The sequence below is a fragment of the Lottia gigantea genome (genome assembly GCF_000327385.1).
Source record: "Lottia gigantea unplaced genomic scaffold LOTGIsca_156, whole genome shotgun sequence".
Classification (NCBI taxonomy): Eukaryota; Metazoa; Mollusca; class Gastropoda; family Lottiidae; genus Lottia; species Lottia gigantea.
Window position 1 is genome coordinate 193,493 of NW_008707898.1, and position 17,742 is coordinate 211,234.

Below are 17,742 nucleotides of genomic sequence, written 5' to 3' on the forward strand. Positions count from 1 at the left end.
AGTGATTGTTTCTTTCTTTTTTTTTCTACCTTTTAACTTAATGAGCATTCCCTGGCTTGCAATAGACATCAGTGAATATTATCTGTTAGTGGCAATGATTATCTTAATAATAACCAAAGACAAAAGGTAGGTAGGTAGATAGAAGACAAGTTAACATTCGCTTCCAGCAGATGCTGATATCACAGACTAGGTAGTTAGTAGTTACATTGGTTCAAATTGGATGATGCAAGACAACATAGACAAATATATAGACCTAAGATAGATTATATCTGATTACTATTAATTAACCATCTATTTCTCATAAATTAGAAAGTTAACCCTGTACTTATAATAATAATTAACAGCATCAAAGAGGAAGAGAGTAATACATGGTGGGGTGGAAAGTTTATTTGGTAATCTTGTGTTAAAATTTACAATCAAAATAAAGTAATTCATATAAAGTGTTTATAGTAAATCTCTATAACAATTTCAAATTCAATTTGGATTTGCTTTGATGTTAGAAAAGGACAATTGGTTTCTTTAATTTAAACTTTTTGTCAATTTGTTAGATCAGATTTAACAGTGTTGTGTTAACTTTCTCGAAATGGAAAATTATGTGATATATTTTGTTCTCGCCACTGTGGCTTTGTGACATTTTCTATAATTAAAAGATGTTAGCTTGACTCTGTTTGAACTTGAAATATCAGTGTGATATATGTTATTACTCATAAAAAATAGCTTCGTATCTTGCATTGTAATTTTCCACCAATATCGTTGGGTTTTGTTATTAAGAAGGATGGAAATTAATGACCATTTCTCTGGATAATCTAAACCCATTTAGCGTAGGGGAATTAGGATAAATGAAAGGAAATGAATGGAGTTTTACATCCTACTTTTCTGCACCATTTGGCGAATGGAGGCAGGCAACGTCATGCAGGATGAAATGAGGAACATTTTGCTAAGACTGCAAATGAAGTCATGTAAAGTTTCCAAAAACTATGTATCATATCAAATCTTGGTGTTGTACAATACAAAATAGTATTGTTCTCCCAACAGAAGTTTATACAGTGCTTATGAATGTCACTATGACTGCTTGAAAAGGGCAATACTTCAACTGTTCTTACAAAAAGGCCATGCAAGTTATTTATGTTGAATGCATGTGACATAAAAATAGCATCTATTATTTATCACAGATATTTATTTTACATAAAATGACACATTAATTACATCCAGGACATTTTACATTTCTATCACCTGATATATCTTTGACATGGGAACATTTCAACTGTAGGTCAACTGTTTAGGGTAATTCAGGGGTTTTACCAAAATATCTGTAATATTTTCCAAACTGATTCATGCAATAGCATATTAATCTAGATGATATAGATGCATACAATATTTTTCAAAATTTCTTCTAAAGGTTTGTTTTTTTATTCAAATAGATTCTTGACAGGATTGGATGACATGGGAACATGGCAATATGAACATACACTTTCTAAAATAGGCATCACCAGAATGTGAGGTTTTTAGATTTTTTACTTCATGAATATTGATATACAGATGTGCTTCACCCTGCAAGTATAAAACGTTCTAAGAAATAAGGTGTTTAAAATCAGTAAAGTAAGGGAGTGCAGTAAGTTATCTGATTTTTGTTATTATGACATATTATAATATTATAACATATCATGTTGAGGAATAAACTAAGGTGAAGTCGGTGAATAAAACCGGTTAATTAAAACTTGGCCCACAAGGTGTGGATATTTAAAGTGGATGTAGGAGACATATTTTTAGCGCGATTTCAAAACTTGAAATTGCGAAATAAGTCATATCCTTGTTTGCAAAACTTTTGCAACATTGAAGTTTCCTTATGCAAGAAAATACAGTCTGGGCTTGAAATTAAAAACTGTTTTATTATTATTATTGCCCTATTGTTTATGCGTTCATGTCAAATTTATACCATAGAAGGAATAATGGTATTAATATTTTGAATGAAAAAAAATGAAATTGCCTTAAGCTAAGTTTAAGTCTGTACCTATCTGTTATAAGTCACACCTCTCTTTTAATTGAGAGAAAAATAAAAGTAATTAATGAAAGAGGTGATTAATTAACTTGAATTTGACAAGTAATTAGTATCCTTCCATCAATATCATTATTTTCACTTGTTCACCCTTATTTTGAAAGTGCAGGTACATTTTTTTCCCTGAGAACATGAATAAATATCACATGATAGCCCTTTAAGGTCATCGTGCAGGTTTTTGTGCATAATTTGAGCGTGTATATATAAAAAGTAATGTATCAGCGTTTAACCTATGGGAGTGTTATTTTTATAAACATTTCAAATGAAGGTCAATAGTTTGGTACATGCTTTATCAGCTAAACTGTGGTATATATTTCAATAAAATTGTAATGCTCAAGGCAACATGTTTACTTTGTATAAAACTGACCTGTAAGATGGAGGTCAAATTTCAAGAATCAATGCTTCAATTGTTGTTTTGCTGTCCAAGAAAATATTTGAATTTGAAAGTTTTAAAATTTTGTCAATAATCCAAAAGGCCTCCTGGGTTGTTCTTTTTAATTTGTTAGTTGTTTATTTGACTGAAATGAAGATGTTTAGGCCTCTTGTATGTGGATTGTAACAATGACCTTAAGACAGAGGTCAAGTTAAATTTGATAGTTACAGGTATCACTTGCTTACCTGTGTTTTGAACTCAACTTTGCATTCATCCATGAAGATTGAAAATTTTGGGTGGGATTTCTGCTGTAATATTTATTACAGTATCATTTGTTTGTTCTTGTATTTAAAACCCTGGGAGACCGGTCAAGCACTTCTTAGATTTAAAATACTTTCAGATAATCGTAGAAAAATAACTATCTGCTAGAACTTTTTTTCTTCCCTTTTTTTCTCCTGTCCTGTTTTATTCTTTGTATTTGTTCTTGCTGAATTGAGAATTACGGAATAAATGTTGGAAACGGTTGAAGTATACTTGATGATACCTTAAATAAATAGAAGCTTTTAATTCTGAAAACATTTAACAATTGAACGCCTACCCATATATTTTATGACGATTAATTTTATCGGTTTATAAATGTCAATAATAAAATGTTTGTTTTACTTTTTAAATTGAATTTTATGACATATATTGATATATCTTGTCTAATAGTTGCACTTTATATATGACAGTTTTGATAAGCAATGTCAGAAAGTATTAAAATAGTTTCTGCACTGTTGATATCTTTGTTTAGTTAAGAATATTTTCAGCAGAATTTTTTTTTTTATTATCATTCATGTTATTGAGCCACTTTTCAATATCTGTAGAATTTTGAACTTGCAGTAAAAACACCAAATAACATTAGGACTTTTTATGCCCCTGCAGGAATATGCCAAAGACTTTTAAAAATATTTGATTCATTTAAGCTATACAAGTATGTTGTATCTACTGGAATTTGCTAAATACATTTTTTAAGGTTGAAATTTACATTCGCTTATGTTTTGAGGTTGAATTCACAGTTTCTTACAAAATGGTGGACTGTCAATATTGACTGGGAACCTCTAGTGAAAATTTGAAATTTTGTTGTCACCGTCTATAATGTGCACCCCCAGTTTGACTAGCCCTTCATTGGGTAAAAACCTACACTATACCACAAATATACAGTATGTTTTAAGGTTGAATTTTTATTTATTTATGTGTTTATTTTTGTCTATTTTCAGATTGGTAAGAGAGTTTAGGAGGAATTACAACAAATCCTAATTGAGTCAGCTTATTACTGTCAACAGTTTACATCTACCTAGTGTTTTGTGTAGAAACTTTTTGACTATTTTATGGATTTTGCCAAGTGGAGTCCATTATATTTTAAAATTTGTATTAATCATCATATATATACGATATATTTAGTGTTATATTTAAGTTAACTATAGCTTAATTTAGGCTATATAAACACTAGTGCTATTTTACTTTATTCGCTTGTTATTATTGTTTTGTGTTTAAAGCCACAGTCTTTCAAACTTTTTATTCAAAGTAATCCAAGGTTATTGTTATGGCCATGGTTAATCCAATGTTAAACTTGGTTAATAATCCAAATGTTAAGGACTCACGATGGCTCACTTTGGAAGTTTGCCGGGAGTTTCAAAGGAATAAATGCACGAGAACAGAACAAGAATGTAAATTTGCTCATCCTCCGCCCCATGTTGAAGTACAGAATGGTCGAGTTATTGCCTGCTTTGATTCCATCAAGGTTAGTACTTTTTTTTTTATCAAGCAAGCACTATTTATACATCATACACTGCAGTAAGAACTTTTCACAAATAGATATAAAACACCAGCTAAAACATACTCTACTTTATCCATTTACATGATAAAAATAAATTCACTCAAAGCCAACTGAATATTCAGAGACATATTGCATGTAGTGCTTAGTTAGAAGTCAGCATTACCTGCCTTATGACTATAAGGGAAATCAATAGCATTATATATATTCACATACGCATTACACCATTCCTCCAAGACATGATATTGGTTAAAACCTCATCTGACAACAATTAAACATACACTTCATGTGTTAGGAAATGTCCATCACATCATAGAAGAAGTCAAACACTTTGTAATAAGAGAAACAGCATGACATTTGACATTCTACTACCAGTGATCACTTTGTTAAAAACAGTTTCAAATGGTTGAGAAGTTAAAACCACACCTAACTGTCTTGATGTCTTGCATAAACAATTTCCAAATATTACATAAACATGACAAAAAATTCTTAAAAAATTCTTCACTTTAAATTCTTTAATGTGAAATGAGGTCTTTTGAAATGTAACAAAAAATTTACTTTGTAGAAAATTCAAAGGTTTCTTAAGATCTCGAACAGAAATCTTACAGAGTGGCAGTTTCTGAGATCAGAAGAAATGTCAAGGCCAATGAAAGAAAGATATGTGCATTTATAAGAATTATTACCTCAATTCTAGAATTTTAATATGTTTTCATTCAATCATTCATCTACACATTCATTCATGTGTTTAATCATTCTTTCTTTCACTCATTTATTCATTCATGTTTATTTTTTTTTCATTCAATCATACATTGATATATCTATGTAGTTATTTATTTGGTTACTGTAATCATCTTTTCATTCATTCATTCATTCATTCATTCATTCATTCATGTGTTTAATCATTCATCCATCTACATATTCATTTATTTATTATTATTTATTCATTCATTCATTGATCTATTCAATCTTTCATTTATTCATGCATTTGAGTATTCATTCACTCAAATTAAAATCCATTTGCTACATGTGACAAGATATACCAGTATTTGATAAAACATATATAAACATTATCTTATCTGACTACAGATATCTTATCATTATGAGTAATAAAACCATACATATCTTATAATTTCATGGATAAGATTATAAACTAGAAATAGACTTTATATACCTCCGACATTCTGTGTTAATCTTAAAAAACACCATTAAACTCTATTTCATTCATTGTTCATTTGAAAAGATTATGTTGCTTTGATTTGAGATTTTCTATGAAGACAACAGCAATTGAAAAATAAATTTTGAATTGATCTATAGAAAGATCTTCAGACCATTCAATTATATCTGCAATATCTCTTACTGAAGGTTCAAATTGACCTAGACTTGATATAATGCAGTCTTTCAATGACTTTATATTACACAATGGCAGCTGAAAAGACATACATGGCTTTGATGTTTCTGTTTATTGCTTATTACAAGTTCTCACTTTCTAAATTTGAAAAGTGAATTTCCAATCATGTGTACTGAATGGTTTCAACAACTTGTGGCTATTTGATTCCAGCTCTTGGCTCAAAGGGATTTTTTTAATGTATATCAGGGACATTGATATCATTGATTTGCACCATTTCATTTCAGAAGTCTGTGGGTCTTCTAATTCCACCTAAGTGTTTTATGACGTAACTAAGGCAAAGGCTCTTAGATATTATTCAAAGCTTTTGTAATGACATCATATGCAGAAACCATAGATAGTAAATTGGTGCAAATAGAAGCCATAAATAGCTAGAAAATCTCTTAAAGATCTTGATCTTGCCTTGAACAGTAGATACCATACTTATGTAAGGATTATATCCGCAAGAGTGTTTTTTTTTTATATAGATATGTGTTAGGAATCCAAGGCTTCCTGTACTGTAAGTTTGTATGCCTTGTCAAAATTGAAAAGTTGTGGAAACTTGGAAGTAAAATTCCTTAGACTTTCACCTTTACCACCCACTAGGGCTACTAGACTGGATTCTGGTAAATTGAAATTCTCCAGAGTTAGGAAAGTATTTTTGGAAATGGTGGCTAGGTTGTTAATATTGGACTTTAAATGTCTTGGCAGATGTTGAATTGCAATTCTGAAGTATAGTATGTGATTATTCCTGATAATCCAGATATGGAAATAGTCCCGTTTCCGATCATTATGTCTGATGTACTAGACTTCCTGAAGCCAATGTTCCGATTTGATGGATTAGTTTTAGAGGAATTATAATCACATTATGATGTAATAGACATGTAATATAAGACTTTGTCTGGCTTTTTGACATTTTGAAGAGATTCATAAATATCCTGAGGATAATTTTACCTAAAAACCCATTTCCCAGTCTCTTTTAATAAGATGATCATGTAATAACCCAGGGCTGTATTCAGATGCTTTTGATGTGTTTCAAGGTTCCAGACATAGTTGGAGAGGTTAAATAACCCTTAAGCATGTCATTATGGAAATATTCTGAGACAACAGATTCCTCTGGTTCCTTCCTTTATTAAATTTCAAAGCATCTTAGACATTAAAATTGACACTGGTTTGTGACCGTGTCTCAGATGGTGCTTATAGAACATGAAGGTTTAGTGAGGTGGAGATCACTTCTTATTCATGGTTTTGCAGCATTTACTAGTAATTTCTGATTTTTACCCATTTAATTTAGCTCTAGTTCAGACTTCAAATGAGCTCTAGTTCAGACATCAAATGAGCTCTAGTTCAGACTTCAAATGAGCTCTAGTTCAGACATCAAATGAGCTCTAGTTCAGACTTCAAATGAGCTCTAGTTCAGACTTCAAATGAGCTCTAGTTCTGACTTCAAATGAGCTCCAGTTCAGACATCAAATGAGCTCTTGTTCAGACATCAAATGAGCTCTAGTTCAGACTTCAAATGAGCTCCAGTTCAGACTTCAAATGAGCACTCAAGTTTTTTTCTAGCCAGAGTCAATTTGTCTGAAAGTTGTTTAAGTGCTGGTCATTAACCTCCAATGGACAAGAAAGGTGATTTATGTGGTATAACACGTGGCAGAATGTTGTCAAGTTAAATCAGTTTTAATGGAAGTAAAATAAGTTCCAGTCTGAAACACATCCTTTCATATAATGATATAATAAACTTATTGATCTCAGAATACCAAAAATAGACATATATAGATGGTCATTATTGGCCAGACGTTAACACACTTTGATCTTTTTTCTAACAAGCATCAGAGAACAATTGGGTATTGTAAATGGATAAAGCTATGGAATCAATATAATAAGATACAGAATCTGTTCTGGTGTTAGTTAATTAATCATCCTGTAAGCTAAATTCCTTTATTACTCTTCTATAATAATAGCTTCTGATAGATTATTTTACCTTATCACTGGCAGAATTCAATAGTTACATTAACTCTTTATCCACTAAACATCTTCAGACAGGTGCTGCAAGCAAAAACCTATATCCATTTTTCTTTTAGCAATAATTCAGGCTTTGAATTTTTATCTTTCATATTAATCAGCATGTTTATGTTACATGTTATCAGTTACTTGCTCCTTCCTGGTGATGTACAGGTTCAAGTCTGACTCAAACTACAGACTTTTTGTCCACAAATTATTGTTTGATGACTCAAATTGGTTGTCAGCATCTGGCTAACAAGCATCAAAAGATATTGACAAGAATCTGAATACAGTGTGTAGACTACAGTTTTCAGGAAAAAAACTACAATTGTATCTAATTAACTTCACCATTAACTATTTTCTTACTGACAGGTTGAGTGTAAAAAGGTTAGTTTAGTTGTAATTGAGAATGACCAGAAAGTCTATCCTGTAGAATATCAAAATAATTAGGTTAAAATGTGGAAGGTAGAATTGAACCATCTTCAATGATAAAGTCCTTTTTTACTTGTAGTCAGATACCACACAATTAATCTTTTTGTAAAATATATTTCAACATTGTTCACAGACAGCTGGATATCTTTTCTTCCTCACTTTGAAGAGAGTTGGTATCTTTTGTACCTCCCAAAGATAAGAGTGCCTGATCTAGTTTGGTGGGTTGATATTTTGACCTGATAATAATTATGACAACTGTTGTCATGCTGATCTGAAGCAAACATGAAAAACACCCTCCCAGAAAAACCTCAAAACAACCTCTTCCTGTGTCAGTTTTGAGATAAACGATGAAGGAAGCCATATTTTAAGACGTATTGACAAGATATCTTGATGGCAGGTAGACAGAGATTTGAAATGTTGAGCTATGTATATGATAATGTTGAATATATTCAGACAGTTTTGTATTTATGTTAGGTTTCAGGTGCTGTAATTTAAACACATGAAAACATGCTCCCTACTTTTACAGCTGCTGGTCTTTGTCAAAAATCTATTTTAAGTGGGATTTAATCATCAATCTCAACTGTTCGCCTTTCTTACTGAGATTATTATTATAAAATAATCATATCCGATTACAATGATCACCCTTTATCTTTCAACTACTGAAATAAAAACATTTTCTCTAACCATCATTATAACTCTTTACTTTCTTTTATCAATATCACTGTTTCTAGTTTATATAGTATGGTATACAGGGACTAAATTTACCTCATTGCACACAACTTGATTTGATTTGTTGGTGCAAAAAGGTATAGAAAAAAGTAATATTTTGTTACATTTATTTTTTGTAACTGTAGGTCTTTTTCATTTTCCTCATCATGTCTCATAAATTAGTTTTAAAAGATCATTGGTTATAAACTGTAAACAAATTTCTTTTTCTTATAATTGTATTATTACAAATGTCTGCAATTATCCCATTTAAAATGAAAAATAACAAGTTATCTTGGAATTTTGTAGCTTTGTTTGAATTCCTGTAGACAAAGGATGGCTATTTAAATAAAACGGAAATACCGTCTAGAATGTCCACAATATTTCCTGTCTGATTTTCTCTGTAAATGAACCAGTTTATGACAGAATGACTCAAGGGACTTTTAGTAACATTCTTAAAATCTTTATTCAATTCCTTGTTGAATAGGTTTAAACATCTGGTTTAATAAATATCTGTACAAAACTATTCTGGTAACCAAAAATCTCACCTAAAGCATGACAACATCGGGAGCAATTGTATGGTTGTGGTCTCCTCAAAGATAAGTAACATCAGATGTTTCAAAAAGAGTAGGCATGTTCTGCGTCAACATCATGAGACACAAACATTTAAATCAATAATTTGTACACGGGAATCTCAATATTTATAGAAAAATCTGTGTCTAATTGTATTAAATTGGTCTAACAGACTATGAAAACTTAAATCAAAGTTCTTGCTTGTAGTACCTATTCATTACCAGACATCTGCGTTTCACCCAAAAAAAGATTAATTAGCAAATTGATGCTGCTAGTGTCTGCAATTAACACAAAAAAGCTTTTAAAACCTCTAACAATCCCTTTAACTAGCTGATGTACAGTAATGTTAGATGTGAGATAGCTGATATGGTTTTGCACCTGTCCAGATCAAGTTATGTTTTAAAGAAACTGCGTTGTGAAATTCCCTTTGTTCTGAACAACATCAGATAGCAGTTGACTAGAGTAATTAAATTGTAATTCGATATCTTAAAATTTTTTTTCTGGAAATTCTATGTGGAATTTTTATGATGATCACACGTGAGTTAAAGCCTGCAGTGGGTATTGTTATTATCTCAATGTTACAGTTGTGTTTATATGAATCATTAGGTGGTAGGGCCACATATTTGTCAATGGAGGCAAACAGCACCATGCATTGATCAACTGAATGATAAGAAATTTGAAACTGTGCCTAATTCTGGGCTCCCTGCTGAAACGCCACTGCTCAAGTTATCATGAGATTTGTTTTTGGTACAAAACAATTTTTTCGGGAAATATAAAAGGGTATTATTATTTGTTTTCCAAGAAAAAGAATTCCTTCATTTTCCTGTAAAATTTAATCCATTTTGGTGGTTTGTTGATTTTATTTTAAGTAATTATTTGTTTTAGCCAGACAGAATTATTTTTGGGTGTTCCCTCACATAAAAACCTCCTATACAGCTTGACTTTTTTCACCTAATGTCCGCAATGACATCATTTTCTTGGTGTTTCGTTCTGGCAAGTCATGAACTGTGTTGACTTTATTTTTCTAGGCTGTAAAGGTCTTCTGGTGGACAAACAGCTCTGTCAAATTGTATGCTATGTAGGCTTTTTTCAGTAAACTGTTGTAAGATTATATCTTGATATTAGGACCTTTGTAAAGATCTGTTGCAAGATCTATTTTAAATTAAGACAGAATCTTAAAGCTATTGTTGTATCTTATCTTCTGTATCAAGTGGAATAACTACTTATATATCTATTACAATATCATTGGTAAGATGGCTGTTTAGAGGCCACAGAATTGTTAAAGGGGGCTTATCGGCAGGCAATTCTTTGCCTATGTTCAATGATTAAAAAATTTGTAAGTTGTGGCCCAACCATAGAAACATCAATGCTAAAAACATGAAGCTGAGATGATAATGTCTCAAATAAAATTCAATGGAAGCTGTTTGAAATGTCTGAAAATGTTAAACTAGGAGTAAGAATCAATTGACATTATTGAATACAAGAGGAAAGACTGGATGATAATGAAGACGAATGATGGTGCATTCAATATGACATTTCTTCCGCCGATTTGTAACATGGTGAATAGTGGTGAATACAGTCTGTGGATGCACATGTTCAATATACAGCGACTCATTCATTATTCTGGCAGATAGTCACTCAATGTCTCCTGCTGCACCTTGCCGAGTTCCGACATTAAATACATCACGCTTTTACTTTGTTTTCACTTTTTTTAATTTCTTCCTGATCTCTCTTATACACCAGCTTCAAACTTTTATTGATTTTATTAGATTCAATTAAAAGCTGATGTTTAAGAAAACCATTGAAATGTCATGTTGGCCTCGCAATAGAAAACAAAAAGAAAGAATTGTGGATGAGTTCAGATGTGATGTAATCAGAATAACAAGTCAAATCATTGACTTTCACCTTTAAATCATGGTGAAATTTTGTTACAGAGAGACATAGAGTGGAAATAAGAAAATTAACTATTTTAACTACATAAATATACATGAATAACAAAAAACAATTTCAATTTTGATCAACAATCCAAAATCAACATAAGATACTAGTAATTAAAGGGCTCATTAGTAAGACAGTTTATCTATTGAAATAAAGTAAAAAAAAAAATCAAGTCAAAAAGAAAACGCTTATAACGTTTGATATTCAAATATAAATTGTAACTGCTATTGTTAGACCAATATATAATTCAGCCCCAATTTACTTTTCAAAAAAGAGTAAATATATTGTGAAATCTATATATAATTATGACAACCAGGAAGTAGACAATTTACCCTTTGAACTCCCTCAATGTATATATATATATGTATCAGTAGATAATATTTTTTGAATGCATCTTTTTTTATACTAATATATCATCTTTACATCAAAAGATCAATACTTTGAAAATAAAAAGTAAAAGTGAAATTTTATATGTGGCTTGAAATTGGCATTCCCAAAGTTGATATCACACTGTATTTTCACTGACTTTTACTTGCTCTATTTCTGTTGCTAGTAAGCTTATCCAATCTTTAAACAATCACTAAGTTCTGAAATAAGAAATAATGTATAGAGCATTCTAAGAATAACAATCAAAATATTTTTATGAATATTCAAAGAATATTGTGATACCAAGGTTAGACATAGCTATTGATACATCTATGACATATATCCATATAAACATATGTTATAATATTTTCTTATTATAACTTTTAATCAAATTTTTATTTATTATATGAGTAGGTTCATATTCTTTCTACACAGACTGTCATAAATAACAATTTCATATTTGATTGATAGAATTAATAAACATGAATTCAGTTGGACAATCCAGATAATCTGCTAGGATTATTAGAACAGTGGGGGTTGGGGGAAACCTGACACTTATTGGTATTCATACCTGGTTTAATATCAGTCTGATATTCTTCTTGCAAATGAACATATGTATATTAGTTTGAAATACAACATTTTACACCATTTCTGGTCAAAGGCAATACATGCAGTAATGACCATAATTTATTTGGATCCAGTCATTCTGATTGGCTAGAAACAATAGAAGATATAATTTATTAGCTTATAGATATTTGATATTCTTTATATTTTAATATGAATGAAGTTCTAACATATGATTATATACACTAGTGACAGCTAATTATTGTTAATATTATACTATTAAATGTATAAATATATATTAAAATTATATCCTCTAATTATAACTTGTCAAAATAGATTAAAAGTATCAGAAATTAATACTATCACATTCAAGTTATTATTTTATAGATTATGTTGGGAGTTGTAAGGGCAAGAATGAATACTGACAATTTAAATTTCTGGTAGGAAGTTATAATTACATGTTAAAAACACCATTAAGAATATGATATATACCTTGTCAATATATATTGAAACTAGTTGATATTAAAATTATTATTATAAATGTGATGGTGTTATAGATTATGTTGGATTTGTAAGGATTATGCATGGACAGTGACAATTTCAAATGAGGACTTAATTCTTGTTTTATGTTATTTTTAACATGTTAATATGTTTTTACAAGGTCCAATTCTACTGACTTGAGCTTATCAAAATATATTGCCAATTTACTGGTACTAAGAAATATGATATGTTGACAAGTTTTTTTTATTTGAATGAAACCAATTCAGTGCACATGAGCAAACTCAGATTTCATCAAATCATTTTCAGGTTTTTTTTGTACATGTATATTAAAACATTTTATAGTGTTATAGCTTGTAATAACTACAAATTATGACTCTGTTATTTCCTACATTTGAAAAGAAACAGCAGACAAATCTTTAATTTCTATATAATAACACCCACTTTTTGTCAGATATTTTAATTTTTGCCTTGCGCTTGCAACAAAAAGATGAAGGTTGGATAAATTTGAAAATGCTAGTGATCTTTGGATCTCACCACAATTTGTGACTATTATATTCAAGTTTACAGTGCTTGAATCTGCTCCCAGCCAGATATACATTGATATGTTGATCTGCTTCAAGCTTGATATGCTTTGATATGTAAATTCATTGATATTTTTAGAGATACCAAGAAGTAGCCTACATGTATTAGTTACCATCAATAAATGAACCTGAGATCAAAGGTCTCTCAGTTAAGAAATGAAATCTGTAAAGACCACATTGATAACAGATAAACAAACATGTACTAGTGTAGAAGTTGGTATCTCTATTGCTAGTAATGAATATTTATAGACAAAATAATGCATGTCAAGGTCTTGACAAAGAATACATACTGACATGTACATTGGTTATCTTTCTAATAGATATTAGATGATTTTTCTGATTGCTGTGTACAAAATCACCAGTATGAATATTGAGATGCCATTACTATATAGCATGTGATCATGATTGTAGTTTCCTATTATTGTTGATACAAGACCTTATTTGCATGAAATAATATGACTTTTTGCTTTGATTTTGAAGCATTAAAGAAATCATGAGAACATTTATGAATTAGATACAAGTGTCAATATTTATCATTGCCATGGTTTTACATCATTCAATTTTATTCAAAGATGTTTAATTCTGGTTTATCTCTTATATAACACACAATAGGTAAGAGTATGTGATTCTAGTAACTGTCAGTATAGGCCTGGCTGATTTCCTATTCTCTCTCTTTGCTCGTCAATATTTATCATTTCCATGGTTATAGCCTACATTGCAAATTCATCTCCTTTTCATACAAGTTGCATAATAGAAAGATTTGGAATGAAATGGTCCTTGTACAATGTGATTCAAGTGACTATCAGTGTAGGCTTGGTTGATTTTCTTATTCTCGCCTCGTTCGCTTTCTTGCACTACAATACAGTGGTAGACTTGAACAGGAATGACACAGAAAATCAATCTTAACAAAGATTATGTCATTGTGACATCAGTTTGCTCTCATCACCGCAAGCCAAGCAAGCCATCTTCAACATAAAGCTGTGAGGCGCGTTCTGAATAATAGTGTAATAGAATTTTCACAGTACGAGCACGGAAATAAAAAAAGTTTTAATTGATAAAAGTTTCCTTGTAAGGCATCTTATAGAAGTAGTGGAAAGAATTCTGTAGCATGAGAAAGGAAGCCCCAAGGCTAGATTTTTAAACCTGGTAATAGAGGAAAAGATGTTTAAAATATTATAATGATGATATTGTTCAACTTCTGCTTTGTTTGATATTATAATGAACTAATTGACTGTACAGAAAATATGGGAAAATTTTATAATTATTTACTTACAATAACCACCTCTATTACATTGTTTAATTATCCTTACCGAAATTATACAACACCAACAATAAGCCTTTTATAAATTGGTTTAAATTAAACTTGAGTGATTTAGGTATTAATGTAAATTTTATTATCATAAGTACAGTAATTTGATTGAACCTTCTCAGCAGAAGATTTAAGTACAAATTCGACCTTAACAAAATGATAGTTAAAAACCAAATCACTGTGACATTTGGAGGCTGGCAATATCAATTTGCTCCAATTGGAAAGCTTGTACAGTAGAACTCAAGAGAAAAGTGGCGTACACACAATACTTAGAGCTATTGAATAGAATTTGAATAATGTAACCACGTCAGTTGAATGTACTAGTGGTACTTGCAACAATGGAATACCAAGTTGACAAACCAATAATGGACCAATAATGGACAGATATCAGTAAAACATCAGAAGCAACCTTAAACTAGAATTAACTCACTATTCATTGTAAACCCCGGTGGCGATGGATTTATGCATAATTCCTGCATGTCAAATAACATTAGTGACTGTAGGGAATCTAATCTGTAAAAATCAATGATAGAACAAGCAGAATGTTAGCCCACAATCTCTTCTTATTACATTAGAAATTCAGATAGAGTAACCTGATATCACTCTTCAACTGGTTTTATCTCAATATTCAATGAAAAGCAAATAAAGAGATTAACAGTTACACTTGGTTTCTCTACTAATTTGTAATTTAAACTGGAAGAATATGATTGTTTAGCTGTCTCTTCATCTCTGGAGATTTTACATTTACAGCTAAAAGAGGCTGATAATTAAATATAGCACACCAAATGTACACATTACATTTAGTCCTTCCAGAATTTTCCTGATTATTTCCAACATTCAGCTACTCTGGAAGTTTCTCCAAGAATACTCAGGGAACTTGTAAATTTTTTGATCACATTAGTCATATTTTGATGAAGCACTTAAACCTTCAATCACATTACCCAGTGATAGCTTGTGGAGAAGGGACAGAAATGCTGAATTGATTTAAGTTCCTGAGTGGCAGTCTTGTAACATCTATATTTTTAAATCTTGATTTGTGTAGGTGAGTTTGAACTTCATAAAAAGAAGATATTTGTTGTTATATGAAGGCCAATATGACATTATAATTGAGGGTGGTTTAAAATGTCCATGTGATAAGGGAGTAATATAAACTATTTGTAAAATGGCATCTGAGACCAATTTCAGGTTGTTTTTATAACCACCCCACCCTTGTTACTGAGTGAAATCAAACCATGGATGGTAAATAAAAATAGTTTCAAGGTTTTTCTATCAACACACATCCGGCTTTTATGTAATAAAATAAGACTCATGTGCTGACCTTTTTTTTTCTTGAGAACTGTGTCACTGGCACTTAATGGAACTCAGCAAGACCAGAGACTGTAATGATAACCATTCTAATATTGTTCTTGTACGATTCAATATCAAACTTTAAAATTCCCTCCAGGAATGGTCATGATTTTGGGGCTAACTTGCGTAATTTACTATCCTTGAAATCCATAAGTAGCCATCTCTTCAAACAATGTAGATCTTTAGTACAAAGGCTTTTATCATCAAGGGTTGGTCCTGATTGAGACCAGAGAAATGAAATGGTACCAATCTTTATAATCATGTTCAAGATTTAATTTTTAATTTTAAATTCATACCTTGGGATTGGTTAAGTCATTATTCAAATAACTGACCTGTAAGGCCAAATTGAAAAAGATATTTAGAGATATAGATGTTAGAACCAGATGTTAAACATGGTAGAAAGATTGAGAATAGAACACCTAAAGAGTTTGATGGCTTCCTTTTTTCCCTCTTTGTAATCTCTAATGCAATTTTAAAGAGCTGTTTAAACCTTAAATTATGGCAAATTTTCTGCTACATGAGGTGTTATGTTATTTTGCAGACCTTGTGAATCTTTGCAGAATGTTGTGCTTTCAGCGGAAACTATCAAATTTATATCACCTGGCTTTTTCATTCCAAAACATATTGAATGACCTATTTTTATTTTGACACTTGATCTCAAATTGAGATGTTATGTGTTCTGCACACAGTTTGAATTCCTGAAGGCCCATTGGCAGTGAATGTTCTTTGGAAATCAAAAAAGGTTAGACTAACACTGCTGTTCTGGCAAATTCAAATTACCTGGCTTTTTCATTCCATAATATCTTGTATGCCCTATTTTTATTTTGAGCTTGTAGAGACTAAAACACAAAGAATGATTGTCATGTGTTCTGCACACAGTTAGACATCCTAGAAGCCTATTGTACTTGACTTGGCATGTTCAAAATTTCTTTTCAGTCGGAAAACAAAGAGGGCTATGCTATGCTACACATTGCATGGTGTAGCTCCATTTGGTTTTGCTTAGTAGAAAAACAATGCAGGCAAAACTGTATGAATGATTTTGCATTTCAAATCACCGGAAGATGATGAAAAAGTGTGCACAAAATTTATAGTCTGAAAATTCACAGATATTAAAGTCTCATGAAATTAATATCTCTACTTAAATTATAATTAATGTTTATACAATTTGAACCTGCTTGTCAAGTTGATCAAGAATCGTGTACCTGATAACCTTGTAGAAAACTTCTATATCTTCATGTAGGTGTAGGCCCAGGTAGGTGCAGGCCTACAGGTCAAGGATTAGATTGAAAATAAATTGTGTTATGATTATTGTGGGTTGCATGATTTATTGTGTTATCTAGATAACAAGATTAGATAACATGGGTGGTGTTTACACATCTCCTTCAGCAATCCTTGATTCTTTCCTCCATGGCTTTGAGTGATTAGCAATAATGGACTCTATGACTACATCTTTACAATGCTTTGATTGGTTATGATTGGAGACTTAACTTAACCAATCAGATACAATGTGTCATGTTCCGCACGATGTTTCGAGTAGCATTATTTTTTTCAGTACAGGAAATGATTACCAATAAAATTAAGCACTTCAACAAAAAATTGTATGACTTGGGTTAAGTTTGTTTATATATGATTTAAAAAGGAGTAGCCAGGTAAAGTTTGAAAAATGACATGACAAAGTTAAATTTGCTTATCACCGTTACGCAGAAACCAGACACATACAGACACTCCCTTGTTACTATTATGGGATGTATTATTAGACTAATTGTGGTACAGTGGTTGACACGAAATGGACT

At 31.0% G+C, this 17,742-nt stretch overlaps 1 protein-coding gene across 1 annotated transcript in view; it reads left to right on the forward strand.

The window, feature by feature from the left end:
* Positions 1–4,032: 4,032 nt before the first annotated feature.
* The window catches only part of LOTGIDRAFT_141124 (hypothetical protein), a gene marked incomplete at both ends in the record, with an annotated part of 45,371 nt that continues 31,661 nt past the window's right edge, over positions 4,033–17,742 (forward strand). The window contains one exon of the mRNA XM_009050811.1: positions 4,033–4,212. Within this exon, the coding sequence (XP_009049059.1) occupies positions 4,033–4,212 (180 nt within the window). The remainder of the gene's footprint in view (positions 4,213–17,742) is intronic.